This window comes from Penaeus chinensis, chromosome 16 (assembly GCF_019202785.1).
Source record: "Penaeus chinensis breed Huanghai No. 1 chromosome 16, ASM1920278v2, whole genome shotgun sequence".
Taxonomy (NCBI): domain Eukaryota; kingdom Metazoa; phylum Arthropoda; class Malacostraca; order Decapoda; family Penaeidae; genus Penaeus; species Penaeus chinensis.
This window is the reverse complement of record NC_061834.1, coordinates 26859943-26882442: the sequence shown is the minus strand read 5'-3', so window position 1 is coordinate 26882442 and position 22500 is coordinate 26859943. Positions and strand designations below refer to the sequence as shown.

Below are 22500 nucleotides of genomic sequence, written 5' to 3'. Positions count from 1 at the left end.
CCACTTGAGCTACCCTGGAGCCCGGGGCCTCTTGTCTCGCTGGACATTGTTGTTCCTGAGTTCTCTTAACGTAAATAGCTGTAAAGTAAAATCCTGTAATTGCAGAACATTTGTTGTGCTTTGCCAGCACCTTCAGTGCTCTTGCTTTGCAGGTGACACGAGGCTACAGTAGTAGTAGTCAGCACCCCACCCCAGACCCGCAGCTCTCTTCTACACCAGGGTAGCCCTTGTGGCTTTGACCCCTGGGTAGGGAGGCCCAGTAGTCTGGGGCGTCATTTGGGCGCACTTTTTCTTTGGTCCTGAAATCTTTTCCTTTATAATGTGACTTTCCTGAGCCTACCGGAGTTCCTCGGAACTCCCGTATTCGCTTGGGGGGTGGGCATTGAATTACCGTCCTTCGCCTAGGCAAGTTCGGCGGTAAGGAAGTGTCCCACACATAACTCGATCCCTCTGTGGTACTGGAGAACGCAACCAGGCTTCCACTGGGGGGGTAGAGGACGAAAAACTGCCTTACTCTCTTAGCTATTGCTGTTAGGTTGATAACAAAAGTTAAGAGGTTTTTTGTCCCTTCAGGACTACGATTTTGAGGAAAGGGGTCGGACCTGGTCCGATACCCAGTATGAGTGATACCCCGGCTACCCCTTCTCCTCCTCAAGGAGGAGGGGCGACTAACGACCCTTCTAAGACCAATCTGATGACGAACAACGGAACCCCCACTAATGACAAGACGAGACGACCAATTTTCACAATCCCCACCCAGAATGCAAGGTTCGCGAATGTAAGATGCGTGAATGAAAATCAGTCGCTTCTGAACGTGAACCCCTTTATCATCAAAAAGGTCCTTGATGGTCAAGTGGACGGCGACTTTGATTTTGTAAAAAAATTGCGAGATGGAAGCCTCCTTGTAAAAGTACAATACAACTCCCAGATTAAGGATTTACTTAAGCTGACGCAAATTCATGATCTTCGAGTTAAAGTAACTATTCCTATTGGCCCAAATACCTGTAAGGGAGTAATCTTTCACAGGGATTTGAGGACGATGGAAGAAAGTGAAATTCTTGAGAGCATGAAGGACCAAGACGTAGTGGACGTTCATTGTATGACCAAGAAGGACGGGAATGTACGAACGAAAACTGGACTGTGTTTTTTGACCTTTGCTTTGAATAAAATCCCAGAATATGTCAATGTCGGTTATGAACGTGTTCAAGTAAGACCTTATGTCCAAAAGCCAATGCATTGTAATAGATGCCAAAAATTCGGACACACCTCATTAAGATGTATTGACAAAGATTCTTCTAAATTCACTTGCCGTAAATGTGCTGAGGCCCATGACACCATCACATGTACTAGCAAAATTTCCAAATGTGCTAACTGTGAAGGTCCCCATCATTCAGGATCTGCCGAGTGCAGCATCCTGAAGAAGGAGACTGAAACATTGGCATATATGAGAAAGCATGAAGTTAGTTATACTGAAGCTAAGAGGAAAGTGGAAAGCTTGACACACAAACCCGATACTTCCTATGCTGCAGCAGTAACTAACAACACCCCTAGTGCAAGTGATGTCAGTCAGCAGCTTGCAGCTAAGGATAAGGAAATTGCTGAACTTAAACAAACCGTTAAAGAACTAAACATTAAAGTATATCAACTGACAAAATTGGTCGACCAAATGGCTGCATCAACCCAGCCAAAACATCATAAGGAGGAAGATACCGAATCACAGTCCGGAGCGCACCTTCCCGTCCGGGCTACTCCTGTGAGGACTTCGTCTGGCTCGCGATCGGTTTCTCGAGAGAGAAGCAGGTCGCAGTCTGTCAGTCGTCTCCCTCGCCAGGAGGTGCAGGACATGGAGGCTTCTGTCTCCAAACCATCCCGTGAGAGGTCCCCGGGAAGCGAGGGAGAGGAGGCGCCTCCCTCCCATAAAAAGAAAATAAAAACTGGTGGACAAGGCACTTCCAAACCCCATAAAACGTAATCATCGCGTCAACCATTATACAATGGAACTGTCGAAGTATTAGATCTAAAGTAAATGACCTTAAATTATTAGCCTCGTCCTATGCTCCCGATATTATCGTTCTCCAAGAAACTCATTTGACAAACCTCGTCTCGGACGAGGTCGTATCGCTCAGGAACTACCATTTATGTCGGAAGGATCGTGAGGGTAGGGGTGGAGGCGGAGTCGCCATGTACATCCACCAAAGCCTCCCTTTTACAGAAGTGACTATTGATTCTACTTTGGAGTTTGTCGCATGCAAAGTAAAAATTAATGGCACGTATCTGGCTATATGTTCAGTTTACTGTCCGCCTGATAAAGTGATAATCTATGATGAGCTTTTTGCTCTTCAGGAACGTCTGCCACAAAATAAAGTAATTTTAGGTGATTTTAATGCTCATCATACGTTATGGGGTTCCCTACGGGTGGATGGTAGAGGTGAGCAAGTAGTTAAGTTGATTAACGAGTCTGATCTAGTCCTTCTGAATGATGGTAGTCCCACGCGGGTGGACGATAATACCGGGAATTTGAGCTTTATAGACATATCACTGGTCTCATCATCAGTAGCAGCCAAGTGCCTGTGGCACACCATTGACGACTCGTTGGGAAGCGATCATCTTCCTATCTTGATTAAATATTCATGCGACACAGTGAGAACGCCTTCAGCGCCTAAATTTAACGTAAAAAAAGCAGACTGGGTCGCCTTCACAAGGAGCGTCAAGCTCGAACTTGTTGGAGAAACCATTGATGATAAAGTAAGCAATATTCAGAATTCGATTATAGAAGCAGCTTTGCTATCCATTCCTAAAACTTCGACAGATAGCGTTAAGCATAGAGTTCCATGGTGGACACCAGATTGCCGCAGGGCGCTGTGCCGACGCAATAAGGCCTACAGGCTTTTCCAAAAAAACATCACAAATGAGAACTTTTGCAATTACAAACAAGCAAGAGCTAGGGCTCGTAGAGTAATAAGACAAGCAAAAAGAGACTCCTGGCGGAGCTTTGTCTCTACAATAAATAGCAATACCAAAATATCAGAGGTTTGGTCCACAATCAATAAAATCAATAAGAAAAAAACATCTTTCAAAATCAATAACATCATTGAAGAGGGAAATAACATCGATTCACCTAGAGACATTGCTAATGCACTCGCCAGGCAGTTCTCTCATACAAGCAGCTCAGCAAACTACCATCACGCATTCCTGCCCATCAAGGAAGCGGCTGAGCTGCAACCAATTCACTTTGCCACAGGAGATGATTTTGATTACAATAAAGATCTAACAATAGATGAGCTTGTCCGAGCCCTAGAAGCCTGTAGAGGAACATCCCCAGGCCCCGATGAGATTCGATATGAGATGATAAAGCATCTTAATCATGATGACATGATTAAGTTGCTAGAAGTGTACAATGAAATTTGGAAAAGCCACACTTTTCCAAACTCATGGCACTTCGCCCACATCATTCCCATATTGAAAGGAGGGGGTAATCCCAGATTTGCCATCTCCTACCGCCCAATTGCGTTGACAAGTTGCTTATGCAAGGTCATGGAACGAATTGTTAACAGTAGGCTATTGCATTTTCTAAATTCCAGTAATTTGCTAGTTGACGAGCAGTGCGGCTTCCGAAAGGGACGCCAAACTCTCGATCAACTAGTAAAGCTGGACAGTCATATTCAAGAGGCAATTGCCAAAAAAGATTTTTTGATTTCAGTATTTTTAGATATAGAAAAAGCCTACGACATGACATGGCGATATGGCCTACTCAGAAAACTTTATGCTTTCGGATTACGTGGAAACTTGCCTTGTTTTATACAAAACTTCATTTCTGACAGAACGTTTTCTGTCAAATTGTTTTCTGACAATGTCACTTTTTCGGACATTTTTGTCCAGGCAAACGGGGTCCCACAAGGAAGTGTCTTGTCACCAACATTATTTTTATGTATGATAAATGACATCTTACCAGCTCCTCCTCGGAATCTTAAATACTCACTGTACGCTGATGATTGTGCATTATGGCATTCCAGCAATAATGCAGAATTCTCAGCAAATCGCATCCAATTGGCACTGGATATGATTCATAACTGGGGCCTCCAGTGGGGTTTTAAGTTTTCCATTAGAAAGAGTATTGGGGTAATTTTTTCACGTAGGAGGAAGCCGAACATCAGGCTAACTCTAGACAACCACCCAATACCTATTCAAAATTCTGCAAGATTTCTTGGGCTACTTTTTGATAGTAGACTCAATTGGAAAGACCACATTGGTCAGTTAAAGAATAAATGTCAAAGAGCACTAAATTTATTAAAGTGCATTTCTGGTAACAAATGGGGAGCTGATAGACAGTCTTTGCTAATGGTATATAAAGCCCTGATTAGGTCTAAAGTAGACTATGGGTCAATCGTGTATGGCTCGGCATCGAAAACAAGTTTGAAAGGATTGGATGCTGTGCAGAATGCATGTTTGCGTGTGTGTCTTGGAGCCCTAAAATGTACTCGGATCGAGCGTCTTGAGGTGGAGTCAGGAGTACCTCCCCTCCGACTCAGACGCGGCCAGTTAGCACTGACCTATGCCGCAAAGGTGGCTCGAGACCCGAGCCACCCTAATGGCAATGGAGGCACTAGGCCCTTTGCCACGAGACTCCACGACCTCGTCGAGAAAGTCGGTATAGATCTCTCTACCATCGATACCCTGGTTCAGTCAAATATAGCGCCATGGGAAACCCCCAATTTTTCTATCATGGAAGCCTGGCTTCCATCAGCCAAGGCCATGGCGCCGGAGGGTGAGGTACGCCAGAGGTTCAGAGAGATCCTTATTAAACATCTATCCTTTTTTCATATATATACCGACGGCTCCAAGACAGATGAGTGTGTAGGTGCGGGTGTATGGTCGACTGAATGTGACCTAAAGTTTAGATTGCCGAATCATACATCGATTTTTCTTGCTGAACTATTTGCCATTGATAAAGCCATAGATTTTGCACTATCGACGACCCACGATAGAATAGTAATTTTTTCCGATTCGTTAAGTTCACTTAAAGCTATTAAATCCTTAGATACCACTAAAAATGAACTGCTGGGTAATATCATTCGTAAATTACACGGTGCCAACAAATCAATCAAACTAATATGGGTACCAGGTCACTCTGGTATCCATGGTAATGAACAGGCTGACAAACTAGCCGGGTCAACTGGCGATCTGGACACTACCATAGTTCGTACAGATCTCAGGTGTTTTGTGTCTCTTATAAAAGCAAAAATACATCTCCTGTGGCAAAGTGAGTGGACCAACCTCCAACTCACACAAAAAATAAAACCAACAATAGAACTGTGGGACACATCCCACAGGAAAAACAGAAGGGAGGAGGTGGTCTTGGCCCGTCTCAGGGTCAATGCCACCAGATATACCCACCTCACTCCCTATATTGAAAAAACCTTTCCTCCACAGTGCCCTCAATGCACCACCATCCTCACCATAAATCACCTGCTAACAATCTGCCCAAACTACATCAACAGAAGACAACCACTAAAAAATTACCTTAGAATAAATAACATAGATTTTACAACACCAAATCTGTTATCAAATAATGAAAAAATAATAAGTAGAGTAATCACTTTTTTAAGGGAGACAAAACTTTATGACCTTATATAGATTGATAGAATAAATAGGATCCATTGGCTTAATAACCTTGGCCACATGCCGCTGGTTGATAGCCAAGAAATCCAACAAACAAACAAACAAACATTGTTACACGACTCGTGTTCGAACTCTTGTAGAGTAAACACCCTGTCTAACGCAGTAGCAACAAACTAATAAGTCTTGTGCCACTTGAGCTACCCTGGAGCCCGGGGCCTCTTGTCTCGCTTGACATTGTTGTTCCTGAGTTTTTCTTAACGTAAATTGAAATAAAGTAAAATCCTGTAATTACAGAACCATCATTGTGCTTTGCCAGCACCTTCAGTGCTTTGTATTTGCAGGTGACACGAGGCTACAGTAGTAGTAGTCAGCACCCCACCCCAGACCCGCAGCTCTCTTCTACACCAGGGTAGCCCTTGTGGCTTTGACCCCTGGGTAGGGAGGCCCAGTAGTCTGGGGCGTCATTTGGGCGCACTTTTTCTTTGGTCCTGAAATCTTTTCCTTTATAATGTGACTTTCCTGAGCCTACCGGAGTTCCTCGGAACTCCCGTATTCGCTTGGGGGGTGGGCATTGAATTACCGTCCTTCGCCTAGGCAAGTTCGGCGGTAAGGAAGTGTCCCACACATAACTCGATCCCTCTGTGGTACTGGAGAACGCAACCAGGCTTCCACTGAGGGGGTAGAGGACGAAATACTGATCTACTCTCTTAGCTATTGCAGTTAGGTTGATAACAACAGTTAAGAGGTTTTTGTCCCTTCAGGACTACGACTTTGAGCAGAGGGGTCGGACCTGGTCCGATACCCAGAATGAATGACTCCCCGGCTACCCCTTCTCCTCCTCAAGGAGGGGGGGCGACTCATGACCACTCTCTGACAACGAACAATGGTACCCCCACTAATGACAAGACGAGACGACCAATTTTCAAAATCCCCACCCAGAATGCAAGGTTCGCGAATGTAAAATGCGTGAACGAAAATCAGTCGCTTATGAACGTAAACCCCTTTATCATCAAAAAGGTCCTTGATGGTCAAGTGGACGGCGATTTTGATTTTGTAAAAAAATTGCGAGATGGAAGCCTCCTTGTAAAAGTACAATACAACTCCCAGATTAAGGATTTACTTAAGCTGACGCAAATTCATGATCTTCGAGTAAAAGTAACTATTCCTATTGGCCCAAATACCTGTAAGGGAGTAATCTTTCACAGGGATTTGAGGACGATGGATGAAAGTGAAATTCTTGAGAGCATGAAGGACCAAGACGTAGTGGACGTTCATTGTATGACCAAGAAGGACGGGAATGTACGAACGAAAACTGGACTGTGTTTTTTGACCTTTGCTTTGAATAAAATCCCAGAATATGTCAATGTCGGTTATGAACGTGTTCAAGTAAGACCTTATGTCCAAAAGCCAATGCATTGTAATAGATGCCAAAAATTCGGACACACCTCATTAAGATGTATTGACAAAGATTCTTCTAAATTCACTTGCCGTAAATGTGCTGAGGCCCATGACACCATCACATGTACTAGCAAAATTTCCAAATGTGCTAACTGTGAAGGTCCCCATCATTCAGGATCTGCCGAGTGCAGCATCCTGAAGAAGGAGACTGAAACATTGGCATATATGAGAAAGCATGAAGTTAGTTATACTGAAGCTAAGAGGAAAGTGGAAAGTTTGACACACAAACCTGATACTTCCTATGCTGCAGCAGTAACTAGCAACACCCCTAGTGCAAGTGATGTCAGTCAGCAGCTTGCAGCCAAGGATAAGGAAATTGCTGAACTTAAACAAACCGTTAAAGAACTAAACATTAAAGTATATCAACTGACAAAATTGGTCGACCAAATGGCTGCATCAACCCAGCCAAAACATCATAAGGAGGAAGATACCGAATCACAGTCCGGAGCGCACCTTCCCGTCCGGGCTACTCCTGTGAGGACTTCGTCTGGCTCGCGATCGGTTTCTCGAGAGAGAAGCAGGTCGCAGTCTGTCAGTCGTCTCCCTCGCCAGGAGGTGCAGGACATGGAGGCTTCTGTCTCCAAACCATCCCGTGAGAGGTCCCCGGGAAGCGAGGGAGAGGAGGCGCCTCCCTCCCATAAAAAGAAAATAAAAACTGGTGGACAAGGCACTTCCAAACCCCATAAAACGTAATCATCGCGTCAACCATTATACAATGGAACTGTCGAAGTATTAGATCTAAAGTAAATGACCTTAAATTATTAGCCTCGTCCTATGCTCCCGATATTATCGTTCTCCAAGAAACTCATTTGACAAACCTCGTCTCGGACGAGGTCGTATCACTCAGGAACTACCATTTATGTCGGAAGGATCGTGAGGGTAGGGGTGGAGGCGGAGTCGCCATGTACATCCACCAAAGCCTCCCTTTTACAGAAGTGACTATTGATTCTACTTTGGAGTTTGTCGCATGCAAAGTAAAAATTAATGGCACGTATCTGGCTATATGTTCAGTTTACTGTCCGCCTGATAAAGTGATAATCTATGATGAGCTTTTTGCTCTTCAGGAACGTCTGCCACAAAATAAAGTAATTTTAGGTGATTTTAATGCTCATCATACGTTATGGGGTTCCCTACGGGTGGATGGTAGAGGTGAGCAAGTAGTTAAGCTGATTAACGAGTCTGATCTAGTCCTTCTGAATGATGGTAGTCCCACGCGGGTGGACGATAATACCGGGAATTTGAGCTTTATAGACATATCACTGGTCTCATCATCAGTAGCAGCCAAGTGCCTGTGGCACACCATTGACGACTCGTTGGGAAGCGATCATCTTCCTATCTTGATTAAATATTCATGCGACACAGTGAGAACGCCTTCAGCGCCAAAATTTAACGTAAAAAAAGCAGACTGGGTCGCCTTCACAAGGAGCGTCAAGCTCGAACTTGTTGGAGAAACCATTGATGATAAAGTAAGCAATATTCAGAATTCGATTATAGAAGCAGCTTTGCTATCCATTCCTAAAACTTCGACAGATAGCGTTAAGCATAGAGTTCCATGGTGGACACCAGATTGCCGCAGGGCGCTGTGCCGACGCAATAAGGCCTACAGGCTTTTCCAAAAAAACATCACAAATGAGAACTTTTGCAACTACAAACAAGCAAGAGCTAGGGCTCGTAGAGTAATAAGACAAGCAAAAAGAGACTCCTGGCGGAGCTTTGTCTCTACAATAAATAGCAATACCAAAATATCAGAGGTTTGGTCCACAATCAATAAAATCAATAAGAAAAAAACATCTTTCAAAATCAATAACATCATTGAAGAGGGAAATAACATCGATTCACCTAGAGACATTGCTAATGCACTCGCCAGGCAGTTCTCTCATACAAGCAGCTCAGCAAACTACCATCACGCATTCCTGCCCATCAAGGAAGCGGCTGAGCTGCAACCAATTCACTTTGCCACAGGAGATGATTTTGATTACAATAAAGATCTAACAATAGATGAGCTTGTCCGAGCCCTAGAAGCCTGTAGAGGAACATCCCCAGGCCCCGATGAGATTCGATATGAGATGATAAAGCATCTTAATCATGATGACATGATTAAGTTGCTAGAAGTGTACAATGAAATTTGGAAAAGCCACACTTTTCCAAACTCATGGCACTTCGCCCACATCATTCCCATATTGAAAGGAGGGGGTAATCCCAGATTTGCCATCTCCTACCGCCCAATTGCGTTGACAAGTTGCTTATGCAAGGTCATGGAACGAATTGTTAACAGTAGGCTATTGCATTTTCTAAATTCCAGTAATTTGCTAGTTGACGAGCAGTGCGGCTTCCGAAAGGGACGCCAAACTCTCGATCAACTAGTAAAGCTGGACAGTCATATTCAAGAGGCAATTGCCAAAAAAGATTTTTTGATTTCAGTATTTTTAGATATAGAAAAAGCCTACGACATGACATGGCGATATGGCCTACTCAGAAAACTTTATGCTTTCGGATTACGTGGAAACTTGCCTTGTTTTATACAAAATTTCATTTCTGACAGAACGTTTTCTGTCAAATTGTTTTCTGACAATGTCACTTTTTCGGACATTTTTGTCCAGGCAAACGGGGTCCCACAAGGAAGTGTCTTGTCACCAACTCTATTTCTATGTATGATCAATGACATCTTACCAGCTCCTCCTCGGAATCTTAAATACTCACTGTACGCTGATGATTGTGCATTATGGCATTCCAGCAATAATGCAGAATTCTCAGCAAATCGCATCCAATTGGCACTGGATATGATTCATAACTGGGGCCTCCAGTGGGGTTTTAAGTTTTCCATTAGAAAGAGTATTGGGGTAATTTTTTCACATAGGAGGAAGCCGAACATTAGGCTAACTCTAGACAACCACCCAATACCTATTCAAAATTCTGCAAGATTTCTTGGGCTACTTTTTGATAGTAGACTCAATTGGAAAGACCACATTGGTCAGTTAAAAAATAAATGTCAAAGAGCACTAAATTTATTAAAGTGCATTTCTGGTAATAAATGGGGAGCTGATAGACAGTCTTTGCTAATGGTATATAAAGCCCTGATTAGGTCTAAAGTAGATTATGGGTCAATCGTGTATGGCTCGGCATCGAAAACAAGTTTGAAAGGTTTGGATGCTGTTCAGAATGCTTGTTTGCGTGTGTGTCTTGGAGCCCTAAAATGTACTCGGATCGAGCGTCTTGAGGTGGAGTCAGGAGTACCTCCCCTCCGACTCAGACGCGGCCAGTTAGCACTGACCTATGCCGCAAAGGTGGCTCGAGACCCGAGCCACCCTAATGGCAATGGAGGCATTAGGCCCTTTGCCACGAGACTCCACGACCTCGTCGAGAAAGTCGGTATAGATCTCTCTACCATCGATACCCTGGTTCAGTCAAATATAGCGCCATGGGAAACCCCCAATTTTTCTATCATGGAAGCCTGGCTTCCATCAGCCAAGGCCATGGCGCCGGAGGGTGAGGTACGCCAGAGGTTCAGAGAGATCCTTATTAAACATCTATCCTTTTTTCATATATATACCGACGGCTCCAAGACAGATGAGTGTGTAGGTGCGGGTGTATGGTCGACTGAATGTGACCTAAAGTTTAGATTGCCGAATCATACATCGATTTTTCTTGCTGAACTATTTGCCATTGATAAAGCCATAGATTTTGCACTATCGACGACCCACGATAAAATAGTCATTTTTTCAGATTCATTAAGTTCACTTAAAGCTATTAAATCCTTAGAAACCACTAAAAATGAACTGCTGGGTAATATCATTCGTAAGTTACACGGTGCCAACAAATCAATCAAACTGATATGGGTACCAGGTCACTCTGGTATCCATGGTAATGAACAGGCTGACAAACTAGCCGGGTCAACTGGCGATCTGGACACTACCATAGTTCGTACAGATCTCAGGTGTTTTGTGTCTCTTATAAAAGCAAAAATACATCTCCTGTGGCAAAGTGAGTGGACCAGCCTCCAACTGACTAACAATGTCAAACCTGAAATAGAACTGTGGGACACAGCCCACAGGAAAATAAGAAGGGAGGAGGTGGTCTTGGCCCGTCTCAGGGTCAATGCCACCAAAATTACACACCTCACTCCCTATATACAAAAAACATTTCCTCCACAGTGCCCTCAATGCACCACCATCCTCACCATAGACCACCTACTAACAATATGCCCAATTTACTCCAACAATAGACAACCACTCACCAATTATTTAAGAATTAAAAATAAAGATTTCACAACAAAAAATCTTCTATCCAACGATGAAAAAATCATCGGTAAAGTAATCACTTTTCTAAGGGAGACAAAACTTTATGACCTTATATAGATTGATAGAATAAATAGGATCCATTGGCTTAATAACCTTGGCCACATGCCGCTGGTTGATAGCCAAGAAATCCAACAAAGAAGAAGAAGAAGAAAGAATTATTGTTACACTCGTGTTCGAACTCTTGTAGAGTAAACACCCTGTCTAACGCAGTAGCAACAAACTAATAAGTCTTGTGCCACTTGAGCTACCCTGGAGCCCGGGGCCTCTTGTCTCGCTTGACATTGTTGTTCCTGAGTTTTTCTTAACGTAAATTGAAATAAAGTAAAATCCTGTAATTACAGAACCATCATTGTGCTTTGCCAGCACCTTCAGTGCTTTGTATTTGCAGGTGACACGAGGCTACAGTAGTAGTAGTCAGCACCCCACCCCAGACCCGCAGCTCTCTTCTACACCAGGGTAGCCCTTGTGGCTTTGACCCCTGGGTAGGGAGGCCCAGTAGTCTGGGGCGTCATTTGGGCGCACTTTTTCTTTGGTCCTGAAATCTTTTCCCTTATAATGTGACTTTCCTGAGCCTACCGGAGTTCCTCGGAACTCCCGTATTCGCTTGGGGGGTGGGCATTGAATTACCGTCCTTCGCCTAGGCAAGTTCGGCGGTAAGGAAGTGTCCCACACATAACTCGATCCCTCTGTGGTACTGGAGAACGCAACCAGGCTTCCACTGAGGGGGTAGAGGACGAAATACTGATCTACTCTCTTAGCTATTGCAGTTAGGTTGATAACAACAGTTAAGAGGTTTTTTGTCCCTTCAGGACTACGACTTTGAGCAGAGGGGTCGGACCTGGTCCGATACCCAGAATGAATGACTCCCCGGCTACCCCTTCTCCTCCTCAAGGAGGGGGGGCGACTCATGACCACTCTTTGACAACGAACAATAGTACCCCCACTAATGACAAGACGAGACGACCAATTTTCAAAATCCCCACCCAGAATGCAAGGTTCGCGAATGTAAAATGCGTGAACGAAAATCAGTCGCTTATGAACGTAAACCCCTTTATCATCAAAAAGGTCCTTGATGGTCAAGTGGACGGCGATTTTGATTTTGTCAAAAAATTGCGAGATGGAAGCCTCCTTGTAAAAGTACAATACAACTCCCAGATTAAGGATTTACTTAAGCTGACGCAAATTCATGATCTTCGAGTTAAAGTAACTATTCCTATTGGCCCAAATACCTGTAAGGGAGTAATCTTTCACAGGGATTTGAGGACGATGGAAGAAAGTGAAATTCTTGAGAGCATGAAGGACCAAGACGTAGTGGACGTTCATTGTATGACCAAGAAGGACGGGAATGTACGAACGAAAACTGGACTGTGTTTTTTGACCTTTGCTTTGAATAAAATCCCAGAATATGTCAATGTCGGTTATGAACGTGTTCAAGTAAGACCTTATGTCCAAAAGCCAATGCATTGTAATAGATGCCAAAAATTCGGACACACCTCATTAAGATGTATTGACAAAGATTCTTCTAAATTCACTTGCCGTAAATGTGCTGAGGCCCATGACACCATCACATGTACTAACAAAATTTCCAAATGTGCTAACTGTGAAGGTCCCCATCATTCAGGATCTGCCGAGTGCAGCATCCTGAAGAAGGAGACTGAAACATTGGCATATATGAGAAAGCATGAAGTTAGTTATACTGAAGCTAAGAGGAAAGTGGAAAGTTTGACACACAAACCTGATACTTCCTATGCTGCAGCAGTAACTAGCAACACCCCTAGTGCAAGTGATGTCAGTCAGCAGCTTGCAGCCAAGGATAAGGAAATTGCTGAACTTAAACAAACCGTTAAAGAACTAAACATTAAAGTATATCAACTGACAAAATTGGTCGACCAAATGGCTGCATCAACCCAGCCAAAACATCATAAGGAGGAAGATACCGAATCACAGTCCGGAGCGCACCTTCCCGTCCGGGCTACTCCTGTGAGGACTTCGTCTGGCTCGCGATCGGTTTCTCGAGAGAGAAGCAGGTCGCAGTCTGTCAGTCGTCTCCCTCGCCAGGAGGTGCAGGACATGGAGGCTTCTGTCTCCAAACCATCCCGTGAGAGGTCCCCGGGAAGCGAGGGAGAGGAGGCGCCTCCCTCCCATAAAAAGAAAATAAAAACTGGTGGACAAGGCACTTCCAAACCCCATAAAACGTAATCATCGCGTCAACCATTATACAATGGAACTGTCGAAGTATTAGATCTAAAGTAAATGACCTTAAATTATTAGCCTCGTCCTATGCTCCCGATATTATCGTTCTCCAAGAAACTCATTTGACAAACCTCGTCTCGGACGAGGTCGTATCGCTCAGGAACTACCATTTATGTCGGAAGGATCGTGAGGGTAGGGGTGGAGGCGGAGTCGCCATGTACATCCACCAAAGCCTCCCTTTTACAGAAGTGACTGTTGATTCTACTTTGGAGTTTGTCGCATGCAAAGTAAAAATTAATGGCACGTATCTGGCTATATGTTCAGTTTACTGTCCGCCTGATAAAGTGATAATCTATGATGAGCTTTTTGCTCTTCAGGAACGTCTGCCACAAAATAAAGTAATTTTAGGTGATTTTAATGCTCATCATACGTTATGGGGTTCCCTACGGGTGGATGGTAGAGGTGAGCAAGTAGTTAAGTTGATTAACGAGTCTGATCTAGTCCTTCTGAATGATGGTAGTCCCACGCGGGTGGACGATAATACCGGGAATTTGAGCTTTATAGACATATCACTGGTCTCATCATCAGTAGCAGCCAAGTGCCTGTGGCACACCATTGACGACTCGTTGGGAAGCGATCATCTTCCTATCTTGATTAAATATTCATGCGACACAGTGAGAACGCCTTCAGCGCCAAAATTTAACGTAAAAAAAGCAGACTGGGTCGCCTTCACAAGGAGCGTCAAGCTCGAACTTGTTGGAGAAACCATTGATGATAAAGTAAGCAATATTCAGAATTCGATTATAGAAGCAGCTTTGCTATCCATTCCTAAAACTTCGACAGATAGCGTTAAGCATAGAGTTCCATGGTGGACACCAGATTGCCGCAGGGCGCTGTGCCGACGCAATAAGGCCTACAGGCTTTTCCAAAAAAACATCACAAATGAGAACTTTTGCAACTACAAACAAGCAAGAGCTAGGGCTCGTAGAGTAATAAGACAAGCAAAAAGAGACTCCTGGCGGAGCTTTGTCTCTACAATAAATAGCAATACCAAAATATCAGAGGTTTGGTCCACAATCAATAAAATCAATAAGAAAAAAACATCTTTCAAAATCAATAACATCATTGAAGAGGGAAATAACATCGATTCACCTAGAGACATTGCTAATGCACTCGCCAGGCAGTTCTCTCATACAAGCAGCTCAGCAAACTACCATCACGCATTCCTGCCCATCAAGGAAGCGGCTGAGCTGCAACCAATTCACTTTGCCACAGGAGATGATTTTGATTACAATAAAGATCTAACAATAGATGAGCTTGTCCGAGCCCTAGAAGCCTGTAGAGGAACATCCCCAGGCCCCGATGAGATTCGATATGAGATGATAAAGCATCTTAATCATGATGACATGATTAAGTTGCTAGAAGTTTACAATGAAATTTGGAAAAGCCACACTTTTCCAAACTCATGGCACTTCGCCCACATCATTCCCATATTGAAAGGAGGGGGTAATCCCAGATTTGCCATCTCCTACCGCCCAATTGCGTTGACAAGTTGCTTATGCAAGGTCATGGAACGAATTGTTAACAGTAGGCTATTGCATTTTCTAAATTCCAGTAATTTGCTAGTTGACGAGCAGTGCGGCTTCCGAAAGGGACGCCAAACTCTCGATCAACTAGTAAAGCTGGACAGTCATATTCAAGAGGCAATTGCCAAAAAAGATTTTTTGATTTCAGTATTTTTAGATATAGAAAAAGCCTACGACATGACATGGCGATATGGCCTACTCAGAAAACTTTATGCTTTCGGATTACGTGGAAACTTGCCTTGTTTTATTCAAAATTTCATTTCTGACAGAACGTTTTCTGTCAAATTGTTTTCTGACAATGTCACTTTTTCGGACATTTTTGTCCAGGCAAACGGGGTCCCACAAGGAAGTGTCTTGTCACCAACTCTATTTCTATGTATGATCAATGACATCTTACCAGCTCCTCCTCGGAATCTTAAATACTCACTGTACGCTGATGATTGTGCATTATGGCATTCCAGCAATAATGCAGAATTCTCAGCAAATCGCATCCAATTGGCACTGGATATGATTCATAACTGGGGCCTCCAGTGGGGTTTTAAGTTTTCCATTAGAAAGAGTATTGGGGTAATTTTTTCACATAGGAGGAAGCCGAACATCAGGCTAACTCTAGACAACCACCCAATACCTATTCAAAATTCTGCAAGATTTCTTGGGCTACTTTTTGATAGTAGACTCAATTGGAAAGACCACATTGGTCAGTTAAAAAATAAATGTCAAAGAGCACTAAATTTATTAAAGTGCATTTCTGGTAATAAATGGGGAGCTGATAGACAGTCTTTGCTAATGGTATATAAAGCCCTGATTAGGTCTAAAGTAGATTATGGGTCAATCGTGTATGGCTCGGCATCGAAAACAAGTTTGAAAGGTTTGGATGCTGTGCAGAATGCTTCTTTGCGTGTGTCTTGGAGCCCTAAAATGTACTCGGATCGAGCGTCTTGAGGTGGAGTCAGGAGTACCTCCCCTCCGACTCAGACGCGGCCAGTTAGCACTGACCTATGCCGCAAAGGTGGCTCGAGACCCGAGCCACCCTAATGGCAATGGAGGCATTAGGCCCTTTGCCACGAGACTCCACGACCTCGTCGAGAAAGTCGGTATAGATCTCTCTACCATCGATACCCTGGTTCAGTCAAATATAGCGCCATGGGAAACCCCCAATTTTTCTATCATGGAAGCCTGGCTTCCATCAGCCAAGGCCATGGCGCCGGAGGGTGAGGTACGCCAGAGGTTCAGAGAGATCCTTATTAAACATCTATCCTTTTTTCATATATATACCGACGGCTCCAAGACAGATGAGTGTGTAGGTGCGGGTGTATGGTCGACTGAATGTGACCTAAAGTTTAGATTGCCGAATCATACATCGATTTTTCTTGCTGAACTATTTGCCATTGATAAAGCCATAGATTTTGCACTATCGACGACCCACGATAGAATAGTCATTTTTTCAGATTCATTAAGTTCACTTAAAGCTATTAAATCCTTAGAAACCACTAAAAATGAACTGCTGGGTAATATCATTCGTAAGTTACACGGTGCCAACAAATCAATCAAACTGATATGGGTACCAGGTCACTCTGGTATCCATGGTAATGAACAGGCTGACAAACTAGCCGGGTCAACTGGCGATCTGGACACTACCATAGTTCGTACAGATCTCAGGTGTTTTGTGTCTCTTATAAAAGCAAAAATACATCTCCTGTGGCAAAGTGAGTGGACCAACCTCCAACTCACACAAAAAATAAAAACACACATAGAACTGTGGGACACATCCCACAGAAAGAATAGAAGGGAGGAGGTGGTGTTGGCCCGCCTTAGGGTCAACTCTACCAAGCTCACCCACCTCACTCCCTATATAGAAAAAAAATTTCCTCCACGATGCCCTCACTGTACCACCACCCTCACCATACCCCATCTGCTAACAATATGCCCAAACTTCAACAATAGCAGAATACCACTAAAAAATTACCTAAGACAAAAACATATAGATTTTACAACATCAAATCTATTATCTAATGATGAAAAAATAATAAATAAAGTAATCACTTTTCTAAGGGAGACAAAACTTTATGACCTTATATAGATTGAAAGAATAAATAGGATCCATTGGCTTAATAACCTTGGCCACATGCCGCTGGTTGATAGCCAAGAAATCCAACAAAGAAAGAAAGAAAGATTATTGTTATTGATGTTATGATTATTAATTTGTCATTAAAATATTTTAGACAATGAAATGATACACAAGTCCCTTTCTTAAAGTGAAAGAAAAGGGTAAACAGGTGAGATAGTTAGTTTCTAATAACTGGCTATTTGGTGATTAAGAACTTGTAGAGCCATCTATGTGCAAATACAATAAATAAACGTGTATTGCAGTGGGCATGGCATGTATTCTTGCCACATGGGGCGAATGGGTTAATGTTATAGGAGATTTGCTATTCAATTAATATTATGCTCATTCCGTGGTTGTAGATGAAGGATACCCAACGTACTAAATTACAGTTATAGCCATCGTAGTGTAAAACCCAATAATCATTATACCATTAACTTATTATTCTGATAAGTTATTGGTAGAAGTAAAAATGGTATTATTTTGTTGAAACACAAATGTCGCGTAAATAGGAAACATTTCCGGAATTACACGTTAGACATACCTAAGGTGGCGTAATACCTAGGGGAGAGCGGAATTCCCGTCGAGTTGGAACAGCCGATGATGGCGCTGGGGGTCCCAAGAAGAGGAGCCAACAGCGAATTGAGGGGGGCACACTGGGCCATCTTCGCCGCACATGCTGGCAAGGTGTCGGTGTCGGGACAAAGAGAGCCTAAAAAAAACAAATAGAAATGCATTATTTGTACTTCTGATCGGTTTCTTTATATATATAAATATGCATATTTATGTATACACACGCACACTCACAATCACACACACACACACACGCGATGCACACACACACACACACACACACACACACACACACACACACACACACACACACACATACACACACACACACACACACACACACACACAAATATATGTACATATACACACACATATGTATATAAATATATATATACATATATATATGTATCATCATCATCATCATCATCAGCCTGGGTCAATCCACTGCAGGACGTAGGCCTCTCCCAATCTTTTCCATCTTTGTCTGTCTTGCGTCTTTTGCTTCCAGTCATGGCCCGCAAATTTCGTTATTTCGTCGCGCCATCTTGTCATAGGTCTGGCCCTTGGCCTCTTTATGTTACATATAATCCAGTCTGTTACTTTCTTTGTCCATCTGTTGTCCTGTCTCCGACATATATGACCTACCCATTGCCATTTTTTCTTTTTGATGCATATATAGGTATACATATACATACATACACACACATATGTATATATATATATATATATATATATATATATATATATATATAGCTGGCCTCCTTCAATCGATGTCAACTATGGTTTTATAGCCTGTACCCACCTCCAAATAGGTAAAGTCAATGCTTGGGCGAAAGAATGCGAGGAGCAAACTATTGCCCATGCAGCAAGCTCCCGCTCTCCACGCAGCTGATGGATCAAAAGGAACGGCATAGACCTATACCGCCTATGTTTATATACATATACAGTATATAGTACACACACATATTTATATATTTATATATATCATCATCATCATAAGGGGGCACATGGCCGCATCCATCCTTCGCTTCCACTTATAAGGGTCCCTCATGGCGTGCTTCCAGGCAGGTCCTCGGCCTATCTCTAGCTCCTCCGACAGGTCTGGTCGAGCTGCCCAAGCCATGACCTCCTAGGTTGTCCCACGGGCCTCCTCCGCCCAGGATTGTCTCGTAAAGAGACAACCTGATAGCCAGGGAAGTGATCCAGGTGCCCATATAGCCTGAGTTGGCGACCCCGGATTATGCAAGTAACAGGTCCCATGCCGGTCTCATGGTGTAGCCGTCAGTGTGACACATGATCCTGACAAATATACTCCATGATCCGGCGATTTGTTACAAAAAGCATGAAGACGATACTTCAAAGCACTAGATAGTATCCAGGTTTTGCTTCCATAGAGCAAAACTGGTGGTAACAAGGCCTTGAATACTCGTAGCTTGGTCCTTCTGCATATGTTCCAACATCTACAAATGCTCTTATTGATTGTCATATCTCCTGCTGCCAGACCAACCCATGAACTATGCTGCTAATGCATGTAAAGCTCTCTTTTTAATGTCCTCACCACAACTGAACTCAACTCAACTGAACGAGTTCCTCTGACAAGCCTCCAAAAATCCTTGATCTTGCTCTTGGTCCAGGCGACCTCTAGACCCAGGGGGATTTGACTCATTGCTAAATGCATCAAGAGCTCCCACAAATAATTCCAGAGATCAGTATAGCAACATCGTCGGCAAAGTTGGTGACGTTGATATTGCCCGGTGTTGCTCCACACTGACTCTGGATAGTAGCTCTTCCCATTATCCAGTCCATGCAAGTGTTGAAAGGTTGCATCACAGTTAACAGGGAAGAAGCTCGACAGGCCCCCACTAAATTTCACAGCACTTTCAGTAACAGTATATATGTTTGCTATTAAACCAATAATGTGTGTTGATTTTCCCCTAAGTTTTAGGATCCTCCATGGCAATTCGTGATGCACCCATTCAAACGCCTTCTTGAGGTCGCAGTAGGCTGCAAGCAGTCCATGACCAATATGGTCTTTTGTGGACTTGTCAGGAGTGAATCCAGACTGCTCCAGTCTGTGATGCTTTTTTAGGCGGTCAATGATCCATTTTATAAAAATGTGGGTGACCGTATATAAATAAATATATACATATATATATTTATACACACACATCTCTCTCTCTCTCTCTCTCTCTCTCTCTCTCTCTCTCTATATATATATATATATATATATATATATACACACATATATACACATGTATATCTATATATATATATATATATATATATATGTGTGTGTGTGTGTGTGTGTGTGTGTGTGTGTGTGTGTGTGTGTGTGTGTGTGTGTGTGTGAATATATATATACATAAATTTACATACACACACACACATATATATATATACATATATGTATATGTGTATATATATATAAATATATATATATATATATATATATATATATATATGTGTGTGTGTGTGGGTGGGTGGGTGCGTGCGTGCGTGCGTGCGTGCGTGTGTGTGTGTGTGTGTGTGTTTGTTTGCGTGTGTGTGTGTGTGTGTATAATTATATGGGTGTATGTATGTATATATATATGTATATATATATATTTATGTATTTATTCATATCTTCGTCTAGTGCTCTAGTGACAGGATGTTAAGAATGAGAAATTGGGTGTCGTGAAAGTCAGCAAGCTAAGGTCAAAGCATAAATGAAGCCGAAAGATGATTTTGCTGCATGAAGATAAAGCAAAGAAAAATAACAGGAGGGGAAGAAACAGAGAAGTTTACCGGAAAGTCTGCAAGAAAGATGCAAAAAGCTGTGGCAAGCCCATGAAGTATTGATGCATTTGAACATCAGAGAAAAACAATTACTTGGATTTCTTTACGGATTAATTGGAAGAACTTTCTCGAATGAAGAAGTCCCTGGAAAGAAGTTTGGAAGAGGAAAAGAACTAGAGTGAAGAAAGATAAGTTCCACTGAGGAAACTAATTATAGAATGCATGAGAGGGAATATCTGAAAGGCATTGGATGGACACGGGTGATACTGTAAATCTAATTAAAAGGGAAGATTTTTAGTAATGTAGAAAGCGCAATGTAGTTAAATCACATGGTAAAGAAAAGGGTTGGAACTATATAATGGGAAAATTCAACAAATAAACTAGGAGTAAAAAAATGGAGAAAATGTGCATAGAATTGATGGATCTTGGAAAGGATTGTGACTGAATTCCTTGCGGAGATACATGGGAGAAATATAATAAGTGCTACAGTCCATGTGGAGGAAAAATGTCGTGTTCGAATAGTGCGAGGATTCTAGCCAAGTGCATCGCGCCGCGAATCCTCATTCAGGCAATACATGTATGTAATTGTCCGTGCCGTCACACACACACATATATGTGTGAGTGTATGCAACATAAATAGGATAGTGTTGGAGACGCCACAATGTGGGGCAAAATGCAAAAACTCGGCTTCCAGAAAACATTTGTAACACTTCTTGTACTCTTTTATCTATACACTGTTAGCGTAGTTGAATTTTTTTTCCTGGATGCCATGTACCCTGCATTCGGATTAAAATATAACTTCTCACTGTCAGACTTCGACGAGGCAGAATATGCAAGTCCCGAGGCGTATATCCAAGAGGCAGCCAAGATCACGAGGACGGATAACCCCGCGCCCGCTGTCTTCGTCATGGTGCTCGTGACTGCGCTGAAGGTGCTGGGGATTAAAGGATTCAGTTAGTGCAAGTATTGGAAACTATACCTAGTGTTCGCAAGATTTGTATTAGTCCACTTGTTATGATTAGTTTTGTGGTTTACAGCGATTATATATATCCATAACAATAAATTACAGACTGACGTTGTCACTTTTCTTGGTACAGTACCATCGTGTTTTGTAAATGCCATTACCATCATCAGAATCACCATTTTTTTGATTGGCATTAATATTGTTATTGTTGATGTTATCATCATTATTATCATCACCATCATTATTATTATTGTTCTTATCATTAATATCATCACCATTATCATTACCGCCATTTCCATAACTTTATTTCACAGATTAAAATTTTAAACTTCAAATGTTAGTACATTGATATTATTGACATGGGAAGTACAACTAATTCAGTTTGGAGCTCACTGACAACTTCAAAAGAATGGTCCTCCTAATCGGGCTTCAGGGAGGCTCTATTAAGTCACTTTGCCTCTGGGATAGCCCAATACTGCCGTTCACTACGAAAAGAGGAACTGGTCCCTCAATCTATGAGGTTGGGGTGAAGCAAGAGCTGCTGATGGAGTCAGCGAAGGTGCTGCACATCAAACTGGGCCTCATCAAGCAGTCTGTGATGAAGCAAGACAGATTGCGATTACCGAGATCTTACGGCCTTGACCTGACAAACGACCCCCTCCCCTATCACATCGCCCTCTTAAACCGTCCGAGATCGTTCGCCTGGAATTCCGTGACAATCTCAGGCACAGGGCAGGCAAGGTAAGGTCGGGGGAATCTTGGCGGGAGGAGAGGTCGGGGTACAGAAGGAGAGGTCGGAGACACAGAAGGGAGACGTGAACGACCGTGAACGGATCAGCAGGGAGTTCAGCAGGCCATCGGAGGACAAGGGAAGGCGGCATAGCAGATGGCGGATCAACAGCTCTTTTATACTGTGCTAATATCTAATAA

At 42.9% G+C, this 22500-nt stretch overlaps 1 protein-coding gene across 1 annotated transcript in view; it reads right to left on the bottom strand.

Annotated features, from left to right (window-relative positions):
- LOC125033157 overlaps positions 1-22500 on the bottom strand; it is a 25910-nt gene that overhangs the window by 1984 nt on the left and 1426 nt on the right. The window contains exons 2-3 of the mRNA XM_047624500.1: positions 21413-21540; positions 17803-17970 (exon numbers count right to left, since the gene is read on the bottom strand). Coding sequence (XP_047480456.1) covers positions 17803-17970; positions 21413-21515 — 271 coding nt within the window. The 5' untranslated portion in view covers positions 21516-21540. The remainder of the gene's footprint in view (positions 1-17802; positions 17971-21412; positions 21541-22500) is intronic.